This window comes from Eumetopias jubatus, unplaced genomic scaffold (genome assembly GCF_037043125.1).
Source record: "Eumetopias jubatus isolate StellerSeaLion01/CBP00866 unplaced genomic scaffold, mEumJub1_p1.0 scaffold_14, whole genome shotgun sequence".
NCBI classification, from domain to species: Eukaryota; Metazoa; Chordata; class Mammalia; order Carnivora; family Otariidae; genus Eumetopias; species Eumetopias jubatus.
In genome coordinates, this window is record NW_028274820.1 from 94636128 (window position 1) to 94663521 (window position 27394).

Consider the following 27394-nt stretch of genomic DNA (forward strand, 5'->3'; position numbering starts at 1 on the left):
ATGCTGACTTTAAAAGCAGATTGCATCGGCCCCCACTGAACAGCACAGAAAGATCTGGATCTCAGTGACCTCACAGATCACTCCCAGAGACAACAAAGGGATACAACTCTTTCACCGCCTACTCCAACTTTTATTTGTAATGTCTGCCTCTGGCTGGTGCTCAAGCTAATGAGACTTCTAAAAGCTGAAGAAAAACTCTACTCCCATCTCAGCAGCATCTTAAGGGACATATACCAAACCTACTAATTACCATCTTTCCTCTTTTGAAACCCTTTCCCTTTTATTGTTTTATTGGCTCTAATGCTGGCCCTCTGGAGCCTACCCTCAAACAAAGCAGATACACTCCCAAACAAGCTTTTAAACAAACCAACAAAGCAGGAGAGATGCCAGTTTCCTCCCCAACACAAATAAAACTACGTGATGATACTTTTACCAGGCATTTACAGGACAATACAAAGGTCTCGTATCAGCCTTTGTAGCTGGTCTCAAGCATCTCTCCGGGGCTGATCACTGACTCATGGCAAATGCCTTAGTCCTGAGAGATCAGAAAAATAATTCAGTTGCAAGGGAATACTCACGGCTATATCCAACAAGGGACCCAACAGCCAGAAGCAGACTGAGAGCTAAAACTGGTGCTCTCTTCTGTAATATGTCCGAGATGAAACCTTGCAAAGTCCCACCTGCAAGTACCAAGAGCGCATCACAAGCAAAATCGTTTATGATTTAGCTCAGTTTATCTGAAGCTTGTTCCCCACGTACTCTCTCCCTGCCAGCAGGATCCTGACACTGGTCTACCCAAAAAGATAGCTGACTCTCCCAAACAAGCTTCCTCCACAGCTTCCTTTAAGGAAGATTACCTCACTGTTAATGGCCAGGAAGGCTGATAGGAACAGGACACCATGAATCACACAGCAAAATAAGGAAAAAGGAAAAAAATCATCAAAACCACCCACTGTCCCTTGCTGTTCTCACTTCTCAAACCAGGCTTTTCCTGATTTTTCTGCTTTTTATTTTATTTTATTTTATTTTATTTTATTTTATTTTAGAGAGAGAGCCCGTGCATGTGCAGGAGCAGAGGGATTTTTTTTTTTTTTACGATTTTATTTATTTATTTGACAGAGAGAGAGAGAGCACAAGCAGGGGGGTGGAAGAGAGAGAAGGAGAAGCAGGCTCCCTGTTGAGCAGGAAGCCCCATGCAGAAGCTCGATCCCAGGACCCTGAGATCATGACCTGAGCCAAAGGCAGATGCTTAATCGACTGAGCCACCCAAGCACCCCAGAGGGAGAGAATCTTAAGCAGGCTCCATGTTCAGCACAGGGCCCAACACAGGGGCTCAATCTCACGACCCTGAGATCATGACCTGAGCCAAAATCAAGAGTCGAACGCCTAACGGACTAAGCCACCCAGGCACCCCTCTGCTTTTTATTTTAAAAGATGATTCATTAAAGACCATGCCTCACAGGCTGTTAGTGGAGGCCAATAAATGTTCACTAAAATTAAATGCAGTGATTATGATTTGGTGATAATGAACAGGTCAGGATCTTTTGAAAGAGGTAATGTGAATCCTTTAAGCAACAAGGTCACATTTAGATGCAGCCACATTTTGAGCAATAGGGCCTATGGGACATCTGGTACATCCTCATTGGACAGCAGGACCCAGAAGTATGGTCAGGTCTAACAGTGGCAGCCTCACCTTTGGCTCTGTATCTAAGAATAAGGGCAGACAAGGTCAAGTACAGTAACAGCATATCACCTGAGGACTCACTGCTCTCAGGTGCTCAGGGCAGCTTAGCCTTAGCACAGTTCTAAATCCAAACATTACAGAAAGGATGTTATGATTTTGCCATAGCCCTATAGGTAACACCCAATAAAATGCACTCTGTACAACGGTCTTATTTTAGAGTTTCTTAGGTACTTGTTTATGCTTCCAGCCGTAGCAAAAAGTCACTATTAAAATCTGCTGTGTGCAGTGGAACAGTTGCAAAATACTCACAGAAATTAATACCCACTATTATTCCTACCTCTAGGATCTGACAAAATCTATACACTAAGCTAGTATTTTCCCTTCTTTGACTGTGGGTGGTGGGGAAGTTGGGAAGTAGATAAAATGAACACATTCACATTCTAACTTGGATCTCTGGCATACAATTAGCTTTAGATCTAAGATATCACTGAAAGTGTGCGAAAGGGTTACATTTAAAGAGATGGCAGAGGGAAACATCCCTGTGCTTCCCAACACAAAAGAACTGATCCATAAACAAAGAACCGAGAAAAAAAGAGCCCTATAAATCACAGGGCTGCCGTGGGCTGGCTCTTCCTTTCCACGGATTCTTTTTTTTTTTTTAAGACTTTAGCTGTTTCCTGGTAGGACGGTTTAGGAAAAATGGCTGTGGACTAAGTAACAAAACTTTAAACGATGTCAGATTTCATAACCCAGTAAAATATTACCAGTGACTAACTCTCTTCATAGAAAAAGATCACTTGGCATTACCTATAATTCCTCCAACATCGTACCAAATGGACAACTTGTCAGCTTCAGCCTCCTTCCATCCAAAGTTGTTACTCAGATAAAAGGGCAACCAGAAGAAGAAGGAGTAATTTACTAACTTCAAGCAGGCGTAGGCCAGTGAGTACTACAAGAAAAACATTCGACTTTCGATGAGGAACAAACAACAACACAGAAGGACCACAATTCTTAATGTAATTCAAAACCAAAACCATACACAGGGGTCTGGGAAGAATAGCACCTGATTTTAAAATTACACACTTCTATAAATTCCCATTTGCCTGAATTCAGCTAGTCTCCCACTTCTCTTTATTATCCCCATTAGCTTCCAGAAAGGCATGTGCAGCAGGCCTCTGGAACAAAAATACACATGACTATTTCTTAATTGTCCCCAGTTTCTTCTCCTTTCAGTTCCCCGGTAGAAGCAAAGCAGTGTTTTGAACCTCAAAGGCAGAGCATACACTCATGTTTCTTTATTTAGACAAAGATAAAAGGTATTCGTACCACTAACTATCATTAACCACAAGCAAAGAAATCCAGTAAACATCACAGCTTTTATTCCAAGCAGCCCCACCTTTTTTGGTTCTTCTACTTCCTGCAAAGTTACCATCATGAACATTGGAGAGCAATGTGACGAAACTATAGTTCCAAGGTCTAAGAAAAGCAGCGACATTAGAACTACTTTCACATTATGGTTTCCAAAAGCCTTGTATTCCAACATCCAGTGGAAAAGCAAAAGTATCTTTGCTGAGTCAGAAATCAAAGAGCATGACCATCCTGGGCCTTGTGGCTCTGCTTGGAGGACTAAAAGTGGCAGTGGTGCTAAGACTCCTATATTCAACACGTTATTACCAGGGACTCCTGACATTTAGCATCAAAGGAAAAAGGGGGAGGAACAGAGAGGCTGACTTCAAAGGGTGTCTGGAGAGTATATTCTTTTCCCGGGAGCGGCCAGTTACTGCCTAGGTATCACTTGTTGTAAAACAGCTTCCCTGGCAGGGCAACGGCCGCCTCCTAGAGAGCTGAGTCCCAATCATGAGGGCATTTTGTCCAGACAGCCTGCTCCAGGGACAAAGGAATTAAGTTAACTCCGTTTTCTCTGCATCCCTGCCCGAGTCAGGGAACAATTGCTTGTGAAATACAAAGGAGTAGCAAGAGTTTCATATTTAGTCACAACAGATGTAAGGTCTGTCCCAGAAAGGAAGCGATTACCAGCAGACTATTTTAACAACTACTTAAAAATCACTAATCTTTAGCCTAAGAACAGGCCTCAAGGACCTTGCATTCCGCTTATATATTGTCTTTTGGCTACAGAACTGCGGCAACGTACACTTACATTCTCACTCACACTTCACTGTCTGTCTGCAAATGTCGGTCCTCTCAGCCTGGGGGCACAGGCAGAGGGGGCTAGTAAGCACGCAGACTCTGAAGCCAGCTGAGGGGTGACATTTGTAAAGCACCATTAGACAATAAAATGAACAAAACCAGGTGCTTATTCACAATCCAGGAGCTCAGCGTTAGAGACCCCGGGGCAGACGGGGTTACTCTCTGCCCCATGGGAAGGAGGCACCGAGGACACAGGGATGGGCTGCGCGACTTACCCCAGGCCCTAGAGAGGCTTAACGGTGAGCTGGACAACACCCTAGGCCTCCTAACTTCCACTCCCGTGCGGGCACGCCCCAAACATCAAGACAGAAAAACTGCAGCAGAAGGGACTTAGTTCAGACATTAGTAAATTCTCCTGACCGCAAAGGTTTTGGAAACACTGGAACGCATCACCAAGAAATATTGTTGGGAGTACTGTGTTCTGCACCTTTTAATAAAAGGGCAAACAATTTTTTTCTAGAATGATAATACAGGCAAATAAGGCAGACTTAAATGAACCATTCAAAACCCCTCTTGGTCACATATAATTCTATACTACTTCAACAGGCCAAAAAGAACGTATTTAAGAACACTAATTTTGCCTTCTTACTTGAATGCAGGGTCAGGGTCAGCAAACTAGAGCTCACGGGCCAAACCTGCCCACACCCCTTTGTTCCATACCATCCAGGGTTTCATGTGTTCTACAGATGTGAGTAGCTGTGGTAGAGACTGTACGACCCGCCCCCCCCTCCCCCCCCCGCCTCCCCGAGGCTAAACACATTTACTATCTGGCTCTTCACAGAAAAGGAACACTAACTCTGCATTAGAACGCAGATAAAATTTCAAGTCGTGGTCTCCCCAGACACAAGCTGAGGGGCACTATACAATATTCCTCTGAACGTGTATTCCTAAAATAAGGTATCAAAGAGAAGCTAAACACTTCAAGATGCTTTATCGCAGGTAGAGCTAATATCCAAGCTATAATATCTCATGAGTTGTGGTAAGGAGATCTGAACAGTCCTTACCGGTATAACTCCAGGAAGACAACAGGCCTGATAAAAGCTTATTGCCTTGACCTGGGTAACAGTACTGCCTTCTTGGATGGAATAATTAGGCTCATATTCGTCTTCGTTTTCAGCGCCATTAATCAATGGCCTGTGTGAGTCTTCTTCGAAATTTTCTTCTGCCTCGATACCTGGGAGACCTAAAACAGTAAGAGCCACGATTTATAGAGTGCCTTCTAGATGCCTGGCACTGTGCAAGGTGCTTTGTATGTATCATTACTCATGGGGTCGAGATTATTTTTATCTCCACTTTACAGAAGAAGTAACTAAGGTTCAAGGCCAAAGTCAACCAAAGTTGATTAAGGTCACACAGCTAATAAGCAACAAAGTCAGGACTCTGATTCTACTTTACTAACTAGATTCAAAGCAATGCTTTTTCAACGACATTATTCTACCTCTATTACATTTAAGAAAACATTAATAACATACAATTAAACGAACATGTCTCTTCAATAACACGCAAAAGATGGAATTGTACATCTATTTGCTTCTGTGGTTTTGCTTGTATGTAACCACAGGTAAGTATCAACTAAATTCCTTTTATGAAGGGAGAGAAATCTGTCTGAAGAAGTGAAATGAGAAATAGATCATGCTAATTTCCAGTCAGTGTCTCAATTACAAAGCTCATTTGCAAATGGAGAGTTTTCCCTGAATCTAGAAAGGCGAGCCTCATTCCCCTCAAACGTCTGCAGCTGCGCCCAGTCAGCCAACCGGTGTCTACCGAACACAAACAGCAAATACCACTCCTCCAACCCCCTGAAAGGAGCTCACAGTTCTCCTAGGGAACAAGAGACCGGCCGTGCTGGCCTCAGGTTTCTCTTCGCCCATAACAGTAAGACGTGTTGAACAGAAAGGACAGTTTCTCCTCACCAATTTCTTCTGGTGACACCAGGAGTCCAAAGAAGATGACGATCCCACCAGCAAACTGCACAGCCGCTGTCACCAGAAAGGCATACTGGAGAAGAGGAGACAGGAGTTGTTTGCACACCTGGGATACTGCTTAGAGCACATCCACTAGAAGCCCATGTGGGGAAGGTGGGGGATCGGGTGGGAAGAAGAGGGCGATGGGGAAGGAAATGAGCACTGAGTGCTCAGGCTGTGCCAGGCACGGAGCTGTTTCACTTGTGTTTTCCACGCATTTTCCCCCGGAGGCTCAGAGAGGCCAGTTAAGGTCCCAGGGACAGTGAGTGGTACCACCACAATTGTGAAATCAGGACTGGCTCCAAAACCTCATTCTCTGTCCCACAGAGCTTCCCACAAGAGACACTATCTGCCCTCGAAAATATTCTATCCAGTTGAGGAGATTAAACAATACACCAAACAATAGTACAAGGCATCAAGTAGGCGAATAAAAGGGAAGGCCCAGTCCTAATAAGAAACACAAATCGAAGGAAACAGCTAAAGATCCTGGCGCAGCAACACGGTGTCTTCAGGAAGAGCTGAAAAGGCAACTTATGGTCCGTCCCAGCACACCTGAAGCAAAGGGACAGGGTGGGAATGAGAGAGAAAGCCTCCCGCGGGGTCAAAGCGGGGGCTTCTGCTAAGGGACAGCCAGGAATAAAACTGCTAGGAAAGGGTGAGATCAAGATTAAAGAACCTCAAAAGCCAGGCTGCACAGCGGAATTTTATTTAATAGGGAATGGGCCCTGATGTGGACATAAATTTCTGGAAAACACAGTGACAAAATTAGTGTTTCCAGAAGCCAAATCTGGGAGCCGCACTTGAACCAAAATTCCCATCTGAGCCCAATTAGTACAATCCAGACGCAAAGCCAAAAAGCCCGGAATAAAGGTGACTGGGAATACAGGAAGGACTTCTCGTTGAGCCAAACTCGACCAAAATTCTTCTGAGACCAAACACCTGGTGAACTATTTCAAAATTTATCTACTTTTATTTTTTAAAAAGATTTTATTGATTTATTTGACAGAGAGAGACCCAGCGAGAGCGGGAACACAAGCAGGGGGAGTGGGAGAGGGAGAAGCAGGTTTCCCGCTGCTGAGCAGGGAGCCCGATGCGGGGCTCGATCCCAGGACCCTGGGACCACGACTGGAGCCGAAGGCAGCCGCTTAACGACTGAGCCACCCCGGCGCCCCGATTTATCTACTTTTTAAAAGAGCAACTACACTTACTTTTAATTATTTAGGGTTTTGAATACATCACACTTCCACATGATCCAAGCAACAAAAAGTGGATGGATAGTAAAATCTCCCCCTCCCACCTCTTCCCCCGTCCACTTAATCCCCATTTCCCTAACATATAACCATTGCTGTTATTTGATTTCTACTTCCCAGAGACTGTTTTAGAAATACAGTCCAATACAAATATATACTCTGATTCTTCCTCCATTTTACAAAAATGGCATCGTTCAGCACACACTGTTCTGTACCCTGGCTTGCTTCACTTAACAAACCTTGGAGAACTTTCCCTATCAGGACCCAGAGCACTTCCGAATTCCACTTCACAGCTGTGCCACCTTCCCTTGCACAGATGTGTCACACTGTGTCTCCCTCCTGGTTCACATTTGTAACCAGTTTTTTGCTCTTACAAACAACACTGAAATAACCACGTAGATACATCACTTTGTACACGTGGAAGTATATTCACCCGTGGGATTAATTCATGGAGGTGGACAGCTCGGTTAGAGCAGGTGTCATTTTGATAGACAGTCTCAGACTGACTCCAAGAGGGGTCAATCCTCATAAGCACAAAATGGCATCAAGTTTATAGATTCTTACCAATATAATAAGTATACAGCATAGTTTCTTTCTTCTCTTTCTTTTTTACAGTGTAGTTTTAATTTGCATTTCTCCACCAAATAACACCTAAGCTCCACAGGGCAAAGTTTTTTCTTTTTTGGCCAATGCTCTATTCTCTACTGCCTAGGGGCACTTAGAGAACTGTGATATGTATTTACTGAATGGGACAGTGAATAAGTTACAAATGAAGTGGAATATCTTGTCACCTATTTCAAAGCCATTTCTATTTGAACAACACATTCAAATCCTTTACCTTTCTTTTTGTGTATTGTTGGTCTTCTTATCAATTTGCAGGTCCTCTTTACATATTAGGGAGATTAGCTCTTGATCTGTGACATGAATTGCAAATACTTTTTTCCCCCACTTGATTATACTGTCTTTAGACTTGGTATTTTTTCCAAGAATAATTTCTGTGTTTGAAATTCTCAAAAGTTTGTCTACTTTTAATATAAGCCTTGCCCCACCCAAACACAGCTCTACACAGTTCTAGATGGCCACAGTATTATTTCCTAAAAAACAAAACATATTATATGTACTCAAGAAAAAGTTAGAAGGAAATACCTACCTCATACCCGTACTGCAGAACAGAAGAAGCTAGGCATGCTCCCAAAATATTGCCCACCGAAGCACAGGCGCTCCAGAGACCAAAAACAACTCCTCGTCTAAGACAGAGAACAGTGACAAACAGAAGACAATAGAATCGGAATGAATTCTGGTGCAGTTCAAATACAAAATGGACAAAACCGTGAAAGTTCACATTCCAAAGAATCAACATTCTATCTTAAGATTTTTTTAAAGTATACCCAAATGACAAAACATCAGGTCACTTTAAGATAGCATTAAACTAGGGGTGCCTGGGTGGCTCAGTGGTTGGTTAAGTGTCTGCGTTAGGCTCAGGTCATGATCCCAGGGTCCCAGGGAGTCTGCCTCTCCCTCTCCCCATCCCTGCTCCTGCTTTCTCTCTCTCACTCTCTCTCATGTGCATACTCTCTAATAAGTAAATAAAATCTTTAAAAAAAAAACATAATATTACACTAAAGTTCAATTTCGGGTGCATCACAAGACACTGTTAAGAGAATTTTGAAAGTACGCCACAGAGTAGGAGGAAATATTTGCATATCGCTTATCTAATAAAAGACTCACATCTGGAATATAAAGAACTCTCAAAACTCAGTAATACAAAAACAATCCAGTGGCGCTGGCTGGCTCAGTAGGTGGAGCGTGCAACTCTTGATCTTGGGGTTGTAAGTTCAAGCCCCATGTTGGGTGTAGAGATCACTTTAAAAAAATTAAATCTCGGGGCGCCTGGGTGGCTCAGTCGTTAAGTATCTGCCTTCGGCTCATGTCATGATCCCAGGGTCCTGGGATCCAGCCCCGAATTGGGCTCCCTGCTCAGTGAGAAGTCTGCTTCTCCCTCTCCCACTCCCTCTGCTTGTGTTCCCTCTCTCGCTGTGTCTCTCTATATCAAATAAATTTTCAAAAAATCTTTAAAAATAAATAATTAAATCTTAAAAAATTCCAATAAAATGTTAAATAGTATGAATGTACAATCATCTCAAGACAAAAAGTTTTTTTAAAAAAAGAAAGTTTTTGAAAAAGAGGCTTCATGCACACAAAAACATGATGCAAATAAACACATAAAAAGGTGTTCAACATCATCAAACATTAGGAAAACGCAAATTAAAACCACAATGCTGTACTACATACCTACTAGGATAGCTAAAAGAGAAAAGACCACATGTATGTGTTGGCAAGAGACACAGCAACTAGAGCCCTTACACTCTGCTGAAGAGAATGTAAAATGGTAAAAACCACTTTGGAAGAGTCCGCCGGTTTCTTTCTTTCTTTTTTTTTTTTTAAAGATCTTATTTATTTATGAGTCAGAGAGAGAGCACAAGCAGGGGGAGCGACAGGCAGAGGGAGAAGCAGGCTCCCCGCCAAGCAGGGAGCCCAACATGGGACTCAATCCCCGGACCCCGGGATCATGACCCGGGCCGAAGGCAGACGCTTAACCGACTGAGCCACCCAGGCGTCCCAGCCGAGGTTTCTTAAAAAGATAAACACACACCTACCATATGACCCAGCCATTCCACTTTGACACATTCATCCAAGGAAAATGAAAGCATATGTTCATACAAGGATTTGTACACAAACATTCACAGGGGCTTTATTTGTAATAGCCAAAAACTGACAACAACCCAAATGTTCACCAACAGGTGAAAAGATAAATTGTGATACAATCGATTACTGCTCAGCTATAGAAAGGAATGAACTATCGATGCACACAACATGACTGGGTCTCAGAATAATTACACTGAATGAAAGTAGACAAGAAACAGTATATACTGTCTGATTCTATTTATATAAAATTTGAGAAAATGCAAATTAACCTAAAGTGACAGAAAGCTGATCAACAGTTACCTGGAGATGGCAATGGGAGGGAAGGAGAAGGTAACAGGAAGAGGGAGGAGAGGAACTACCAAAGGGCATGAGGAAACTCTTGGGGGTGATGCATATGCCCATTTTCTTAACTGTGATGGTGGTTTTAAGGATGTATGCAGGCTGAACTTCATCAAATGGTACGTCTTAAATATGTGCAGCTTATTACATACCTTAATAAATCCATTTAAAAAGGGGGGGGGAAGGTAAAGAATCGAGTGGAAGGAAAACTAGCTATTACAACAGTCCTGGAGAAAAATGATTAGTTCTGAACATACGCAATGGCAGTAGGGCTGGTAAAAGAAAGATGAGTTAATTTGTTTTTTAAAGATTTTATTTTTAAATAATCTCTATACCCAACATAGGGCTCAAACTCACGACCTTGAAATCAAGAGTCACATGCTCTTCCGACTGAGTAAGCCAGGTGCCCCAAATTAATTTTTTTAACATCAAAATTTGTATTTTATTCTATTTGATATATATTTATTTTTTAAATGTTTTATTTATTTATTCATGAAAGTCAGAGAGAGAGAGAGAGAGAGAGAGAGGCACAGGCAGAGGGAGAGGGAGAAGCAGGCTCCCTGCAGAGCAGGGAGCCTGATGCGGGACTCGATCCCAGGACTCCGGGATCATGACCTGAGCCGAAGGCAGACACTTAACCATCTGAGCCACCCAGGCGCCCTGATACATATATTTTTAAATGTGTTTTTTTTTTTTATAAGGAATTTCTATACCCCACATGGGGCTCAAACTCACGACCCCGGGATCAAGAGTGACATGCTTTTCTGACAGAGCCAGCCAGGTGCCCCTCTATTAATATCACACTATGTTAAGTCTAGATTATTTAGCTTTTTTTTTTAAGATTTTATGTATTTATTTGACAGAGAAAGAGACAGCGAGAAAGGGAACACAAGCAGGGGGAGTAGGAGAGGGAGAAGCAGGCTTCCCGCTGAGCAGGGAGCCCGATGTGGGGCTCGATCCCAGGACCCTGGGACCATGACCTGAGCCGAAGGCAGATGCCCAACGACTGAGCCACCCAGGCGCCCCTAGATTTCTTCGCTCCTTAAACATTTTTATAACCTCACTGAGACAGAAGGCATCTTAGAAACGAACAGGAAGACAACACAGCAGAGTGAAAAATAGTTTGTTCAGAAGTCCTAGCTCTGCTGCTTCTAGCTGTGCGATCTCAAGCGGGTCACGGCCAGTGTTCTCAACTAGAACATGCTATGCTCCTCACAGCACTGAGCTCAGTGCTATGTGCGAAAGGGGTTGGTACTGCACGAGTGTACATGTTAGTTTGACAAGCCTAAATCTGCTTAAAAACTATGACCCTGGGGGCGCCTGGCTGGCTCAGTCAGCACAGTGTGAGACTCTTGATCTCAGGGTTGTGAGTTTGAGACCCACAATGGGTGTACAGATTATGTACGAATAAAATCTTCTTTAAAAAATAAAAACTATGACCCTGATAAAGGGGCATGATTCATCCGAAGTTAACAGCTTTTTAAGGCAATGTCTTCAACAGATCACTTAATTCCCTGGGGTCCCAACTTTTTCTACCTGGAAAACAAATAATTTGAACTAGATAATCTCTATGTTCTCCCCAGTATTCAAACGCCCTGCCCTGGTCCTCTAAAATATATAAAACCTAGCAAGAGGGTCCTGGAGGAAAGTGTCAGAAGGTCAGGCTCTGAATAACACTGGCTAACCAAAGACATGATTTGAGAAGAAACTAGTTGAGGGGCACCTGGGTGGTTCAGTTGGTTGAGCAGCTGACTATTGATTTTGGCTCAGGTCGTGATCATGGGGTCCTGGGATTGAGCCCCAGGTTGGGCTCCATGCTCAGCAGGGAGTCTGCCAGGGAGCCTGCTTCTCCCTCTCCTTTTGCCTCTCTCCTGGCTCATGCTTTCTCTCTCATATAAATAAATAAAATCTTTAAAAAAAAAACGAGGGCCGCCTGCGTGGCTCATCCTGTTAAGCATCTGCCTTCGGCTCAGGTCATGATCCCAGGGTCCTGGGATTGAGCCCCACATCGGACTCCCTGCTCGGCGGGAAGCCTGCTTCTCCCTCTCCCACTCCCCTTGCCTGTATTCCTGCTCTTGCTGTCTCTGTCAAATAAATAAATAAAATCTTAAAAAAAGAAGTCACTAGCACACTGAAGTATAGTCAGAGTATTCTCATTAAGTGGCACTTATTCCACCCGCAAGAAAGTTCACAGGTAAACTTTCATGATGTTACAGATCCTTAGCCAGCAGGCATCATGACTCCCATCATGAAACTAGGGAGGCTGGAAACCCAAGGGAAGCCAGGCAGAGCATGCACTGATCACTTGGTGGGTGGATAATGTCTGTTGCATACACTGGCCTATGGTAAAAGAGTAAACAAAAAAGACCAAGCCATAGATGAAATAAATGTGTATCTCACAATATATAAATATTTATCCAGGAAAAATGAAAGAAATCCAAATTAATAATATTCCTGAAATCAGAATGTCACCAAAAAGGCAAACAACAAAGCCAAGTCTTTGAGTATCTCAAGTTATTTTCCATCCTGTAAATGAAATATAGCTCTTCTTTCTGGTAGCATGGAAAATACTCTAGCAGATGCCCACCCTCATGCCGTGGCCTGCATCACACATAAACTCATACACCATCTGACAACTACTTGAAGGTTTAGGGGAAAAAATGCCCAATTTGGGCTTTTAAGTCCCAAATTTTGGCATTCTTCATCCGCATCTTATTAGAGTCTTCGTTATGTGATCTTAGGCAAGTCCCACAGGTAATTTTTGGCCTCAGTTTCCTCACCTTTATTTATTTATTTATTTTTTTTAAGATTTTATTTATTTGACAGAGAGAGACACAGTTTGAGAGGGAACACCAGCAGGGGGAGTGGGAGAGGGAGAAGCAGGCTTCCCAGCTGAGCAAGGAGCCTGACGCGGGGCTCGATCCCAGGACCCAGGGATCATGACCTGAGCCGAAGGCAGACGCTTAACGACTGAGCCACCCAGGCGCCCCAGTTTCTTCACCTTTAATGTAAGAAGGCAAAACTAGACCAGTGAGTCTCAAAAAAGAGAAGGGAAGGCAAAACCCACAGGAAGACACATGATGGGATGGCATGTGAGATTTATTTTATCCTGTTACGTTACTTATGTTCTGTAAAGGGAAGATTTTTTATTAAAAATTGAGATGTAATGCCTTAGCCACGCTCAAAATCTGACCATGGCCAGTGAAGTATTAAGAAGTGCCTCACTGGGATGCCTGGGTGGCTCAGTTGGTTAAACATCAAACTCTTGATTTCAGCTCACGGTTGTAAGATCGAGCCCCATGTCAGGCTCCATGCTGGGTGTGGAGCCTGCTCAAGATTCTCTCTTTCCCTCTGCCCCTCCGCCTGCTCGCGTGCATTTGCGCCTTCTCTCTCTCTCTCAAAAAATAAAGAAAAAGAACGTGACTCACTGGGCTACGCCATCCCCCAAGTCCACACCATTTCCTGTAATGCACTCCAACATGAAAGCTTCTCTCTCTCAACTAGTCTAACTTTCTAAAATAGAGAAAAGTTGCGGGCAGTGTCGAAAAGATCGACTGAATTGATGACAAGTCTGAGTAATCTCAAATTAAAACCACTTAAAAAGAGAAATTAAAGAGGAAGGGAGAGGCATACCCAGCTTTCCCAAACCAGTTGCCCATAACAGCAACCACGCAGGGCCAACCAGTGGACTGCAGCAGGCCATTTACAATCCACAGACAGCAGTAGAACCCCTTGTTGTAGAAATGCAGCCATTCTGTGACTGTGCCAAAGACGAACACCTGAGAGACGAAGGGAAGAAAAGGGAACATGTGACATCCACACAGACACCTTTAGGGACTCCCAACTGCCTACCACGCTTACGTTTGTGCGTGAAGAGACACATTCAAAGGTCTAGGTCCTAAGAGACCTGTGCCGACTCTTCAGATGCTCCTGTTCAGAGCAGCACCGAGTGAGTGAGACACCCACCAAACCACCACCACTGACCAGAGACGTCAAACACAATGCTCATTAATGATTACCCTTGTCTGACTTGTGTCTGAAGCTCTAAGAAGTTCAATCCTCGTTGTTCAACTTCATTAGACAACTCTTTCTGTTTTCTCATCCCCAGGTGCATGTGTGTGGAGGACTATTATAGGGACTGACTGAGGTCACATATGTGTGGTCAGGGCAGTGCCATGCACACTGTGGGGACCAGGACGCGCCAGCTACGGTCCTTACTGCAACCGTTAAGAGAACCAGTGTAACCTGTGATCTGCGCAGTAATTCAGGAGCATTCTCCAAGTCACTGCCTTTCTTTTGGCATTTTGCTAAAGTGGATGTTTTATCAGTAGTCAAAGTTTCTTTTGGAATATTATGCACGGGCTAAAAACTAGTATGTACAATACTGTAGGATTGCATTCTGGAAAAAGCACAACTGTAAGGACAGAAAAATGGTCAGTGGTTGCCAGAGGCTGGGGGAGAGGTGGGGGAGAGAGTGGTGGTGGCACAACTATGCTCGTCTGTCAAAACCCAGAACTACACACCAAGAAGGATGAGTTTATGCACATACTTCAATTTTTCAAAAAATGTGAAAAAACAAAACAAAATGTACACAGGTTTTAAAACAATACGTATATACATGTGGGTCAGCAGGCCATGAATAAGTGAAGTGTGTCAATCTCTCAAACAGCAGATACTGGAAAGCAATAATAAAATTGGGTCTAATCTAACTCCATGCTTTCATTCAACCAACAAAAATTCCTCACTAGGAGCTAGGAAACAAAAAAAAGATGCATCAAACGTGGATCTTGGCCTCTCTGGCACTTCATTAGCCAGGCGTTGTTCACAAGCCTCACACACAGAAACCCATATAACCGTCCCGACGAGCCTGGCAGGAGGTACTCAAACGAGAAGGCTGAAGCACACAGCAATCACACCTGGGAAAGGGCAGATGAGGGACAGACACCCAGGAAGTCCAGGTCTTGGGAAATCTGTGACCTCAACCACCGTGCCACAGACTCCTGGGGAAAGCAAGAATGATACAGAAAGCAGTGGACTACCTCGTCGACAACCTCAGTGCCTTCAAAGAAACACAGGAGGGGGAGCACAGAAGAGGAACCGATTACTTTTAAGAATGAATGAGGTCAGTAAAGGAAGACATTGTGAAGGAAGTGCCATTTGGCCAATAACTTGCTGGTGACATTGAGTGAGACTAGGGAGAGCTGAAAAGAGCCATTCAAGGCAGGAAGAAGAGCAAGTGCAAACGTAGTGAGGCAGAAAGGCACAGGATACGTAAGGACCATAGAAAATAGTTTGGCCAGAGCCAAGTGGTGAAGTGCAGTGACAGACATGACTGTCAAGACGGGCCATGACCCGGTTCTCAAGAGCACCAAATGCCGTGCTATTTATGCTTGGCTCTTGTGCTCATTTTGGCAGCACGTATACTATTTATGTGTGGCTCTGGTGCCGAGCCATGGAAGGGGCCTGATCCAAATCTCACTTTAAAAAGACTCCCCTGGGGGCACCTGGGTGGCTCAGTTGTTAAGCATCTGCCTTCAGCTCGGGTCATGATCCCAGGATCCTTGGACTGAGCCCCGCATCGGGCTCCCTGCTCCGCGGGAAGCCTGCTTCTCCCTCTCCCACTCCCCCTGCTTGTGTTCCCTCTCTCGCTATGTCTCTGTCAAATAAATAAATAAAATCTTTAAAAATAAATTAAAATAAAAAAACCTGAAGATTAATTTTGCTTTTCTATTCTACATATAGAAATAGGGGGGGTACTTGGATTCTAAAATACCCAACCAAGATGATGATATTGATGATGATGATGATGATACCTTTTCAACTTACCACTAGCGCAGAAGAGCACATGCCAAAAGACAGAACCCATCGTAAATTAAGCCGATCTCCAACAATTCCACTGACGAAAAGGCCCTAAAAATAAAGCATTTTATTTTACAGCTCTTAATAACAGCACAGCCTCACAAAAGGAAGATGTTTTGCCAAGCGAGTAGGGAAATAAAACACTAACATGACTCAAAATTAGGCTTCATTCTTATGCCCAGACTAGCTGTCTCCATCAGTTTCACAAACGTTTCATGAAATGACAGTGCACTTCTGCACGTTATACTATAAACCAACTCACGCACCAAAATATTGTAATCCAGTGTGAACTTTGATTCTACCAAAAGCAGATCCCCCTCGCTGCCTAAAAGGAGACTGGAAAAATAAAAATAAAAACAAAATGGAACAAAACTAGGAATACTAATAAAACAAGCACACAAATATATTTCATTTTCTAGAACAGATCAACTCTTAAAGATCAGTTATCTGCATTCCCAGAGGCTGCTCTTAGCCATCTGCATTCTGAATCAAGATATGTTACAACATGTCCTGCACCACAGAAGCTTCTGGGGCACAGGCACTGCCTGTTTAATCTGACCTTTGGGTTTCATGACCTCACGAGGCGGGGAGAGTCGGGACGCCAAGACAGTAATTAGTTGAGGATAAGTACAAATGTTCTGCCTTCTGCTCTCCTCCCACTGAGTGGCCGGAAATAAAAACCTGGGTCATGGTAGCAAGGCAAACTAAAAAGCCCAGGGCAATACACTAAGTTTCTTCCATAAATATGTAAAATGAATAAACACCCTGACTGAAAACCTAAATCCAGATACAAGCGTTTCTGATCAACTGACATCTACATGAGAGAAAATTTACATGATGTGTCTCATTATGGTCAACCTGTCACAACCTCAAAAGAGGCACCTGTAAGCTTTCGATTCTGTGCTCTATAGCTGCCACTCACATGTCTTATGCTAAATATAGTAAAGGGGGTGAAGAAAATCTCTCAGTGTTTCAGATTAGGGATTCAATTCATTCTGTGTTGTTCCAAATGCCTGCATGACGCCTGGAAGCTACAGAAGGACATGCAGCTTGATATAAAGAAGTATGATCACTGACGTTTCATGGTACCTTTTATCTCCTAAACCTATTTAATCCTAGGGATAGGTATTATCACAACTCTATAGAAGAGGAAACTAAAGATCAAAAAAGGTTAAATTCCATTTCAAAAAAGTTTCACACAGCTAGTTGACAGTGGTAGAGCTGGTCTTTGCACTAGACTACACCGCTTCTTAAAATACTCCATAAAAGGCTCAAAGAGAAGCACCCCTGGGAGTGCTCCAGCCAAAGCCGGATGACCCTATACTGGCATTTCATACAGAAAACGCCCAGGGTAGGGAGCATGGCTACATGATCTAAGGCCTGCTCCAATTGTTTCTACAAGTTTCCTCTTTGAAGAAGACATTCCAATAACTGCCCAAATAAACATTCAGAGAGTACTTTAGGACTTTCACCGGGTATTTCACATCACTTGGACATTCGTAATTAAAAGGCTTTTTATGGGGCACCTGGGTGACTCAGTCTGTAAGTGTCTGATTCTTGATTTCGGCTCAGGTCATGGTTTTGGGGTTGTGGGATTGAGCCCCATGTAGCTTGACAGGGAGTCTGCTTGGGATTCTCTCTCTCTCTCTCTCTCTCTCTCTCTCTCTCCCTCTGCCCCTCCCCCTGCTTGCATGTGCACACATGCTCTCACTCAGAGAAGTAAACCTTTAAAAAAAAAAGGCTTTTGTATAACTGTACACATTTTCAAAAGAGGAAATCAGACACTGGGAGGAAAGGAGGACCACGCATGGTGCGTGGGTCCAGTGGCTACCACCACTTCCCACAGCCTTAATTCAGCAACCACCAGACTTGCTCCCTACAACCACGGAGAGATCCCAGCTGCCCCAACCAAGACCACGACCTCAGACAGGGACCCAGCCCCCGCGCTGCTGGTATGGCTGCCGGGACACCACCATCCCACAGTTCTCCTCCTTGACGGCTCCACCTCAGCCCTGCTCACCCAGTCCTCGTGTCCCCTGCCTCTAAGTACAGAAAGCCCTATTCCTCTTCTCTATCCTCACCCGTTCCCTTGATGATTTCATCCAAACTTGTAACTGAAAATTATCTAGATGCCAAGGACTCTCAAATTTGTACCACCAGCCTGAACCTCTACCTTGAACTCCAGATTCACATAATCTAGTGTCTATTCTTCATCCTTTGGGCAACAATAGGCATCTCCCACGTAACATGTCCAAAAGACATTTCCCCAACAGCCTACCCTCCCCAACGTCTTCCACTCTGTCGTGATATTTCCTCCCTAGAGTCCTTCTCAACACCTCTCTTTCTCTTACATTTCACATTCAACAAAAAAAAGAATTATTGGTTCTACCTTCAAAACACAGTTAAAACCAACTCTTCCAACCTCTGTTACTCCCACCCTGGATCTAAGCCACCATCATCCTTCACCTCAAAATTGGAATAGCCTAACCTGTCTCCTTATTTCTGTCTCTGCCCTTTGGTCTAGTCTCCCAGGGCAGCAAGTGCGCCTGTCCAAACACAGGGCAGATCCTGGTACTCCTCTGTGCAAAACCTTCCAGGGCTCCCATCTCACTCAAGGTTAAAGCCAAAGCCCTAAAAGTCTGAGCCCCATACCTTCTCTGGCCTCACTTCCTGTCACTCTGTTCCAGTCAACCTGACCTCACTTACCCACGTCAGGTCTTTGCTCAAATACCCCCCCCACCTGAGGTCTTCCCCAGCCATCCTACTTAAATTACAACTCCCACGGCTATTTATTCCCCTTTTCCTGCTTTTTTCTCCACAGCACCTACCCCCTTCAACCATACTCTCTATTTGCTTATGTATAGCACTGTATTACTGTTTGTTTTCCTTAGATCCCACTTCAAGAATGTAAGTTTTACAAAGCTAGGGATTATTCCTGTGTTGCTCACTGATGAACTCCCACAGACCTGGCACGTGCTAGGTGCTCAGTAAATTATTTGTCAAATGGATGAATAAATGAATGGATGGGTGGGTGGGTGGGTGGGTGGATGGATGGATGGATGGTTGGATGGGACACAGAATATAAACTTCAGCGATGCTGAACTCTCCTCAGTCAGCAAATTCTAGAATTCCTTACAAACTTAATAAGGTTGGGCGTCATTTCCATTTACATCTTTCCTCAACCTAAAACCCCCAAATTCTAAAACTTACCACAGCATAAGAGAAGAGGAAAATAGTATCCAGTGTCCCGAGGAAAAGAGTGGCTTCCTCTGCGCTGGGAAACAAATGGTTGCTGCTCCAAATCTAGAGCAACACAACAAGAACCACGTCAGTCCCCACTGGTACCTGTCAGTCCTTCCTCTTTCTCAAAGCACCTTCATCTACAGCCTCCGCCCACCCTCACAGAATCCTGGGGAGGTTTAACAGAGGAAACCTGCTGAAAGGTCTGCAAGGTCAAAGCTATTTGCATAACACTGAAATGTTATCTGCTTTTGTCCTTTAATTTTTCCCTTGATGGTGCAAACGCAGTGGGGGGTAAAACTCCTGTGGCTCAGCAGGAGTCAAGGCAGTTATACTAAACCATACCATTAATCACTATATTAAAAAAATAATAATAATCGCTATATTTACTGCCACAGTCACAGTTTAAAAAAAAAAAAAAGCCAACTTCACTTAAGAACATCCTTGGTACATGCTAAATGCTCGATAAATACTTGTGGAGTAGTGGGGCCCCTGGGTGGCTCGGTCGGTTGAGCGCTGGACTCTTGATGTCAGCTAGGTCATGATCTCAGGGTCGTGAGATCGAGCCCCATGGGCTCCGTGCTCAGCGCAGAGTCTGCTTGTCGCTCTCCCTCTATTCCACCCCCTCACACATGCTCTCTCTCTCAAATAAATAAAAATCTTAAAAAAAATTTTTTGTTGTTGAGCAGTAAGAAATGTTAATTTTATTAAATCTGGCCCCTGAGTACACTTATTTTTAACACCCTGTATGCCGGAGTGGAGAGTGTGTAGCAGCACTGGGCACAGCAAAGTACTGGGGCTGTGCTGAGGGAAAGCACTTGGCAGCTGTGTGAGGTGCAAGCGAGGAGACTGTTTTTTTACTTGAAAGAATGACTGACAGACAAGCTATAGTTACTCAGATTTGGGTATTTGGCAGATATTTCCTCAAAAAAGAACGATAAAGCCTGTCACTTCAGAATCCATTCAAGGTAAAGACAGACAAATGGATCTTAATGTAAGGGTATAAAAAGTTAATTCATACAGTTTCAGATTCCACATGGCAACTAACCTCTAAGAAACTGCCACTTGTCAAATTCTGGTGTAGTATCAAAAATGAATGCCCACAATTAACTGAAAAGGCTATTAAAATACTTCTCCCCTTCCCACTATGTATCTGTCAAAGGTCAAAATCTCTTCGTATAGTTCAAAGGATCATGTTGCAAGAGACTGAATTCAAAAGCAGACGTGAAAATCTACTATCTTTTATTAAGCCAGACATGATGAAATCTGCAAAAATGTAAATCAATGCCACTCTCCTCATTAAGTGATTTTGTTTCAAAAAATCATTTTTCATAAAAAGTTATTTATGTTAACACATTATGAGTTTATTTAATTCACTTAAAAATAACTAAAAAACCAATGTATTTTTTAAAGATTTTACTTATTATTTATTTTAGAGGTCGGGGGAGAGGCAGAGGGAGATGGAGAGAGAGAATCTCAAGTAGACTCTGTGCTGAGTGTGGAACCTGACGTGGGGCTTGACCCCAAGACCCTGAGATCACAACCTGAGCCAAAATCAAGAGTCAGATGCTTAACCAACTGAGCCACCCAGGCAAGCCTCCCCTTTTTATTGTTGAAAACCAATATATTTTTTTTTCAATTTTTAGTTTTAGTTTCTATTTAGTTTCTAAAACACTAAGTATCTAAAAATATGAACCCAGGGGCGCCTGGGTGGCTCAGTTGGTTAAGCGACTGCCTTCGGCTCAGGTCATGATCCTGGAGTCCCGGGATCGAGTCCCACGTCGGGCTCCCTGCTCAGTGGGGAGCCTGCTTCTCCCTCTGACCCTCCTCCCTCTCATGTACTCACTCTCTCTCTCTCTCTCATTCTCGCTCTCTCAAATAAATAAATCTTTAAAAAAAAATAAAATAAAATAAAAAAATAAAAATAAAAATATGAACCCACATAACCAAAAGCTCTTTGGGATCCTCAGAGCAAAAATTTAGAGAACTACAGGAATAAATGATTTCTGAGATGGGTTGTCACAGAAAAGAAATTCTGACTTTAGAATATTAAGAAGAAAAATCACAATCAGCAAAAAAAAAAAATCTTTAAAACAAAGTAAAATTATAAAATATATAAAGTGTGATTCTAAAGGATTGGGACTCACTTCTGTGTGGCTTATGGCACCGGTCTTGCTCCTTTAACACCACCTCACACACTGCTGCCATGACAGAGAAGAGCCTACAAAGCTAAGATCCAGCAGTGTGCTAAGCGGGGCCCTAAAGTTCTCCAGTTAGAGTTATTTTGCCACATTTTCCCTCAGACTTTGACCCTGATGTTCATCAGGACCCAGGACTAGGCCCTGTTGGGCATACACCAATGTGAGCTAGAGACCACGGCCTCAAGCAACTGCTCGAAGATTCTGGAGTTTTTCTTTATTCTCTCAAGAGGTCACCAAAACTCCCTGCAGGTGTGGCTCTCACAAGAACTGACAGACTTGAAACAGCTTTCTTCTGCTTCACTGCCAGAATTCAGCTGAAATATACGTTTGATGGCTTACTTAACAAATAGAACACAAAACCAAACCAAAAACTAAAAAAAACAAGTAGGACTAACACAAAGATACAGAAAATAGGATAATAGAAAAAGCCTAGAAAAGAAAGTTTACTTCAATCACAGAAGTCAAAATCAAGACACATACTAGTTAGTGAGAAATGGTCCGTGTAAACAGAGTGAATCATCCAATGTTTCATGAAAGTCACTGACAAAATGACTTTACCATGCTGAAACCCCCACACGCTTCAGTGGTTTAAACTGGCCTGCGTGTATGTACAATTATCACGTGAACCCACCGGCCTGTATGAATGTGGGGGTTTCCTGTGTCTGGTGGGGAGGGTTTGCACGAATCTATGAGAACAGCTGCATGTTGAGGCACTTCCTGGAAACACGAAATTGTGTGCTTATACCAACAGTGACAGTGTGGGTTTCCTAAGCGAGAATGTTCAAGTGAGGGCGAGCATGGTGTGGGGACCTACTGACAAGAGCTTCCAGCAGTGGTGAGCAGAGGATGAGCTCACGATGACCTGCGTCCGGGGTCTGTTCTCTGCCTACAGTGAGTGGTATCAGTTGACGTGAGGTTCTTCAGGGGAAAAGTGGCTGTGGATGAGCTTGAGATGGAAAGCTGAGGACACCCTGAATCCCGCTTCCCTCTCCTGGACAGTGGAGGCTCCCCACACTATTCTCATGAAAGGACTGTACTGTCTGGAGAGGTAAGGCTTTTTAATTTAGTGAACAAAATTCTGTTTACAATTTCCAGTCAAGTTGTCTGACTTGTCAAATTTAACCATTACCTCCTTATTATCTCTAAACATAGATATTATGTTATGTTCACTGGCTGTTTTCAATGTTTGTGCAAATCAGCGGGATCCATTATAGATTCTCAAGGAAAAGACACTGTATGTGCTTAATTATTTTTGTAAAGCACCTAAGATAGCTATGCATAAAAATGAAAGCTATCATAAGTAATTTTTGACGATGCTGACACTTAAGAAAGTATTTTTCAGAATAATTCCACATAAACTTCCAGTTCTAAGAACGCTTCCCACTTTGGACAAAAAAGGAGGTCTCAAAGGAAAGCCAGGGTTGACAGTTACAGACCCAGAAGCACAGGAAGAGTGAAAGGCACAGATGGCCCCAGCAGCTCCACTCCCAGCAGTGGGCTTCAGGAAGGAAAAAAACCAGACCTTAAGGTCTAAAGAAAGGAACAGAAGGTCAGCACTGCTGTCCATGACGGCAGAGACGGAATTACAAACATCTCCAGGATCAGTCGGAACTTGACTTCTATATAACCAATCCATCCAAACTACTTAATCCATAGTTCTGAAAAACCAGAATGGTGAAACCTATTTTAGCAGCAATTAGAGTAAATAAACAGCTAAGCAGAAAAGTTAATGCAAGTCCCATAAGAGCTAATAATGTGACATAGTAACTGGCAGGAAAGAGTTAACACGGCAGACTTGGGGGGAGGAGGAGTTGGTTAGCCTGGTGATGGGTATTAAGGAGGGCACGTACTGCATGGAGCACTGGGTGTTATACGAAAACAATGGACCGTGGATCACCACATCAAAAACTAATGATGTGATGTATGGTGACTAACATAACATAATAAAATTTTTAAAAATTCAAAAAAAAAAAAACCAAAAAACACGGCAGGCCTGAGACTATTCTCCTCAAAAGGGCCTACTTGTGGGCGCCTGGGTGGCTCAGTTGTTAAGCATCTGCCTTCAGCTCAGGTCATGATCCCAGGGTCCTGGGATCGAGCCCCGCATCGGGCTCCCTGCTCAGCGGGAAGCCTGCTTCTCCCTCTCCCACTCCCCCTGCTTGTGTTCCCTCTCTCGCTGTGTCTCTCTCTGTCAAATAAATAAATAAAATCTTTTAAAAAAAAAAAAGGGCCTACTTGTGAAGTGAGCCCCTTGGCTGGCATCTGGGAACTGGGATTTTGGGAGGGTTCCCATCCATCCTTGCTAAGAGTGGTTCACTGTACCTAAACTGTTTGTACAAACAATGTGGTTTATGCTGAACCTGCTTTCCTTCTCAGAGTCTAGAATTGTTGTGCATGCCAGGCACAGGGTGCCTACATGACCAATCCCAATAAAAACGCTGGGCACTGAGTCTCTAATAACCTTCCCTGGTAGACAAGATTCCACCAGTGTTGTCACAACTTGTTGCTAGAAGAATTACATCCATCCCGTGCATTCCACTGAAAAAACACTCTTGGAAACTTGCACCTGGCTTCCTCTAGACCTCAGCCCATTGAGGGTTTTTTTGAATATTCAGCAGGCTGTCATGTAGCAGAAATCGACTACTATGCGTGGCTCAGAAGAAAACCCAAGATCAAAATTAAACAGCAGAATAGTTTTCCCTCAATACAAGAAAGAACTTCCTCGAAGTATTAAAGCAGAAGGTGAGTGAGCATCTTTCAATAATGACAAAGAAAGATTCCATTCTGGCTGAGCGGTCAGAGCACACAACCCCTCTAATGCCACTCTGTTCTGAAGGTTTATGACAAGTCACTTGATCATTTAGACATACTCACTGTGCACACAACACTAGTCAAGACTCAGTGTGAAATCTAGTCCTCTAGAAATCGAAATCAAAACCTCAATGAGATATCACCTCACGCCAGTCAGAATGGCTAAAATTAACAAGTCAGGAAACGACAGATGTTGGTGAGGATGCAGAGAAAGGGGAACCCTCCTACACTGTTGGTGGGAATGCAAGCTGGTGCAGCCACTCTGGAAAACAGTAGGGAGGTTCCTCAAAAAGTTGAAAATAGAGCTACCATATGACCCAGCAATTGCACTACTGGGTATTTACCCCAAAGATACAAATGTAGGGATCCGAAGGGGTACGTGCACCCCAATGTTTATAGCAGCAATGTCCACAATAGCCAAACTGTGGAAAGAGCCAAGATGTTCATCGACAGATGAATGGATAAAGAAGATGTGGTAGATATATACAATGGAATATTATGCAGCCATCAAAAAGAATGAAATTTTGCCATTTGCAACGACATGGATGGAACTGGAGAGTATTATGCTGAGCGAAATAAGTCAATGAGGATTGATATGAAGTCATCAATATGATATCAACTGATATGAGGAATTCTTAATCTCAGGAAACAAACTGAGGGTTGCTGGAGTGGTGGGAGGTGGGAGGGATGGGGTGGCTGGGTGATAGACATCGGGGAGGGTATGTGCTATGGTGAGCGCTGTGAAGCGTGCAAGACTGTTGAATCACAGACCTGTACCCCTGAAGCAAATAATACATTCTCTGTTTTAACATTCTTTGTTAAAAAAAAAGAAGAAGAAGAAGAAGATAGCAGGAGGGGAAGAATGAAGCGGGGGAAATCAGAGGGGGAGACGAACCATGAGAGACGATGGACTCTGAAAAACAAACTGAGGGTTCTAGAGGGGAGGGGGGTGGGGGGATGGGTTAGCCTGGTGATGGGTATTAAAGAGAGCACGTTCTGCATGGAGCACTGGGTGTTATAGCAAACAATGAATCATGGAACACTACATCAAAAACTAATGAGGTAATGTATGATGATTAACATAACATAATAATAAAAAAAAAAATCTAGCCCTCTATTCTTAACATCTTTTCTTTTAAAAGTTCCTAATAACTTAGGGCGCCTGGGTGGCTCAGTTGGTTAAGCAACTGCTTTCGGCTCAGGTCATGATCCTGGAGTCTCAGAATCGAGTCCCGCATCAGGCTCCCTGCTCAGCAGGGAGTCTGCTTCTCCCTCTGGCCCTTCCCCCTCTCATGTGCTTTCTCTCTCATTCTCTCTCTCTCAAATAAATAAATAAATTTTAAAAAAATTTTAAAAAAAGTTCCTAATAACTTAAATTCAAGAAAAATTGTACAAGAGGGTTGCCTGGCTGGCTCAATTGGAAGAGCAGGCAACTCTCAATCTCGGAGTCATTAGTCCGAGCCCCATGTTGGGTGTAGAGATTACTAAAAAAACAAAAAACAAAAAACTTTTTTTTAAAAGATTTTTTATTTATTTTTGCGAGGGAGAGCACGTGCGCACACCACAGAGCAAGCTTGAGCAGGAGGGAGGGGCAAAGGGAGAAGCAGACTTCCCGCTGAGCAGGGAGCCCAATGCAGGGCTCAAACCCAGGACCCCGGGATCATGAACTGAGCCACCTAGGCACCCAAAAATAAACTTTAAATAAAGGGGGATGGGGAAGAAAAATCGTACAAGAGCATCTTCAACAGAACATCAGTTCTGTGAGGACAGGCTCTTTTTTTTCCTTTTAATCCTTTCTCTAGGTTTTTTTTGTGGGGGGTAATCCTCACTGCCTAGAACAGTGTTTATGCAAGACAGACCCTCAATAAGAAATTGACTGAGTAACTTAATCACATTGAGGGGATAGTCCTATAACCTTCAGATCTCTATCAACTTTTAATTGATCCAAATAGGGGAAAAATATTTTAAGAACTCAGACATGCTGGGGCACCTGGGTGGCTCAGCTGGTTAAGCATATGACTTTGGCTCAGGTCATGATCTCAGGGGTCCTGGGATCAAGCTCCGGTTGGGCTTCCCACTCAGTGGGGAGTCTGCTTCCCCTCTCTCTCTGCCCCACCCCTCCCCTAGCTTGTCCTCTCTCTCTCTCAAATGAATAAATAAAATCTTAAAAAAAAAAAAAAGACATGCCAAGAATATTAATATGTACGTATAATCCCACATAAGTAGAACTCAAGGAATGTGGTAAAGAATGAGGGGAGTGGACTTGTGTATTGACTAAGGATATTGTAAAGAATAGCATCTCCATTCCAAACTGGGATTCACCTGATCCGTAATGAATTCAAGGAAGTGGATACATACTCCCTAACTTCTAGACTTTTTTTTTTTTAAAGATTTTATTCATTTATTTGAAAGAGAGAATGAGAGAGAGAGAGCATGAGAGAGGGAAGGGTCAGAGGGAGAACCAGACTCCCCGCTGAGCATGGAGCCCGATGCAGGACTCGATCCCAGAACTCCGGATCATGACCCGAGTCGAAGGCAGTCGCTTAAGCAACTGAGCCACTCAGGTTCCCTGACTTCTAGACTCTTTTTTTTTTTTTAAGATTTAATTTATTTATTTATTTGACAGAGAGATAGCGAGAGCAGGAACACAAGCAGGGGGAGTGGGAGAGGAAGAAGCAAACTCTCACTGAGCAAGGAGCCCGCTGCGGGGCTCGATCCCAGGACCCTGGGATCATGACCTGAGCTGAAGGCAGACGCTTAACAACGGAGCCCCCCAGGCGCCCCCTGACTTCTGGACTCTTAAGCAAGATACAAACAAATGAAACAATTAGAAAGTATGTAAATACTGAGACATTAAACTATGTAACACATGGTGTACACCTTTAAGAAGGGGAAAAAAATCAGTGGAAGGTGGGAAGAAACTTGAGAGAAAAAGTGGCAATTTTGGGGCGCCTGGCTGGCTCAGTCAGTAGAGCATAAGCCTCTTGGTCTCAGGGTCGTGAGTTCGAGCCCCATGTTGGGTGTAGAGATGACTTAAAAAAAAGAAAAAGTGGCATTTTATCTTGCCACAAAGGAAAAATCAAGATTTAGATGGGTGGGAAGAAAGCAAAAGAGCATACAAAAGAATATGAG

General features: G+C 43.5%; 1 protein-coding gene across 10 annotated transcripts in view; it reads right to left on the minus strand.

The window, feature by feature from the left end:
• Positions 1-27394, minus strand: part of SLC37A3 (solute carrier family 37 member 3) — a 52971-nt gene that overhangs the window by 9638 nt on the left and 15939 nt on the right. For all 10 annotated transcript variants that reach the window (XM_088018570.1, XM_088018575.1, XM_088018572.1 and 7 more), the window contains 8 exons: positions 19221-19313; positions 15978-16061; positions 13785-13930; positions 8257-8353; positions 5806-5890; positions 4897-5075; positions 2492-2633; positions 579-680 (listed from right to left, as the gene is read on the minus strand). In XM_088018570.1, the coding sequence (XP_087874696.1) occupies positions 579-680; positions 2492-2633; positions 4897-5075; positions 5806-5890; positions 8257-8353; positions 13785-13930; positions 15978-16061; positions 19221-19313 (928 nt within the window). The remainder of the gene's footprint in view (positions 1-578; positions 681-2491; positions 2634-4896; positions 5076-5805; positions 5891-8256; positions 8354-13784; positions 13931-15977; positions 16062-19220; positions 19314-27394) is intronic.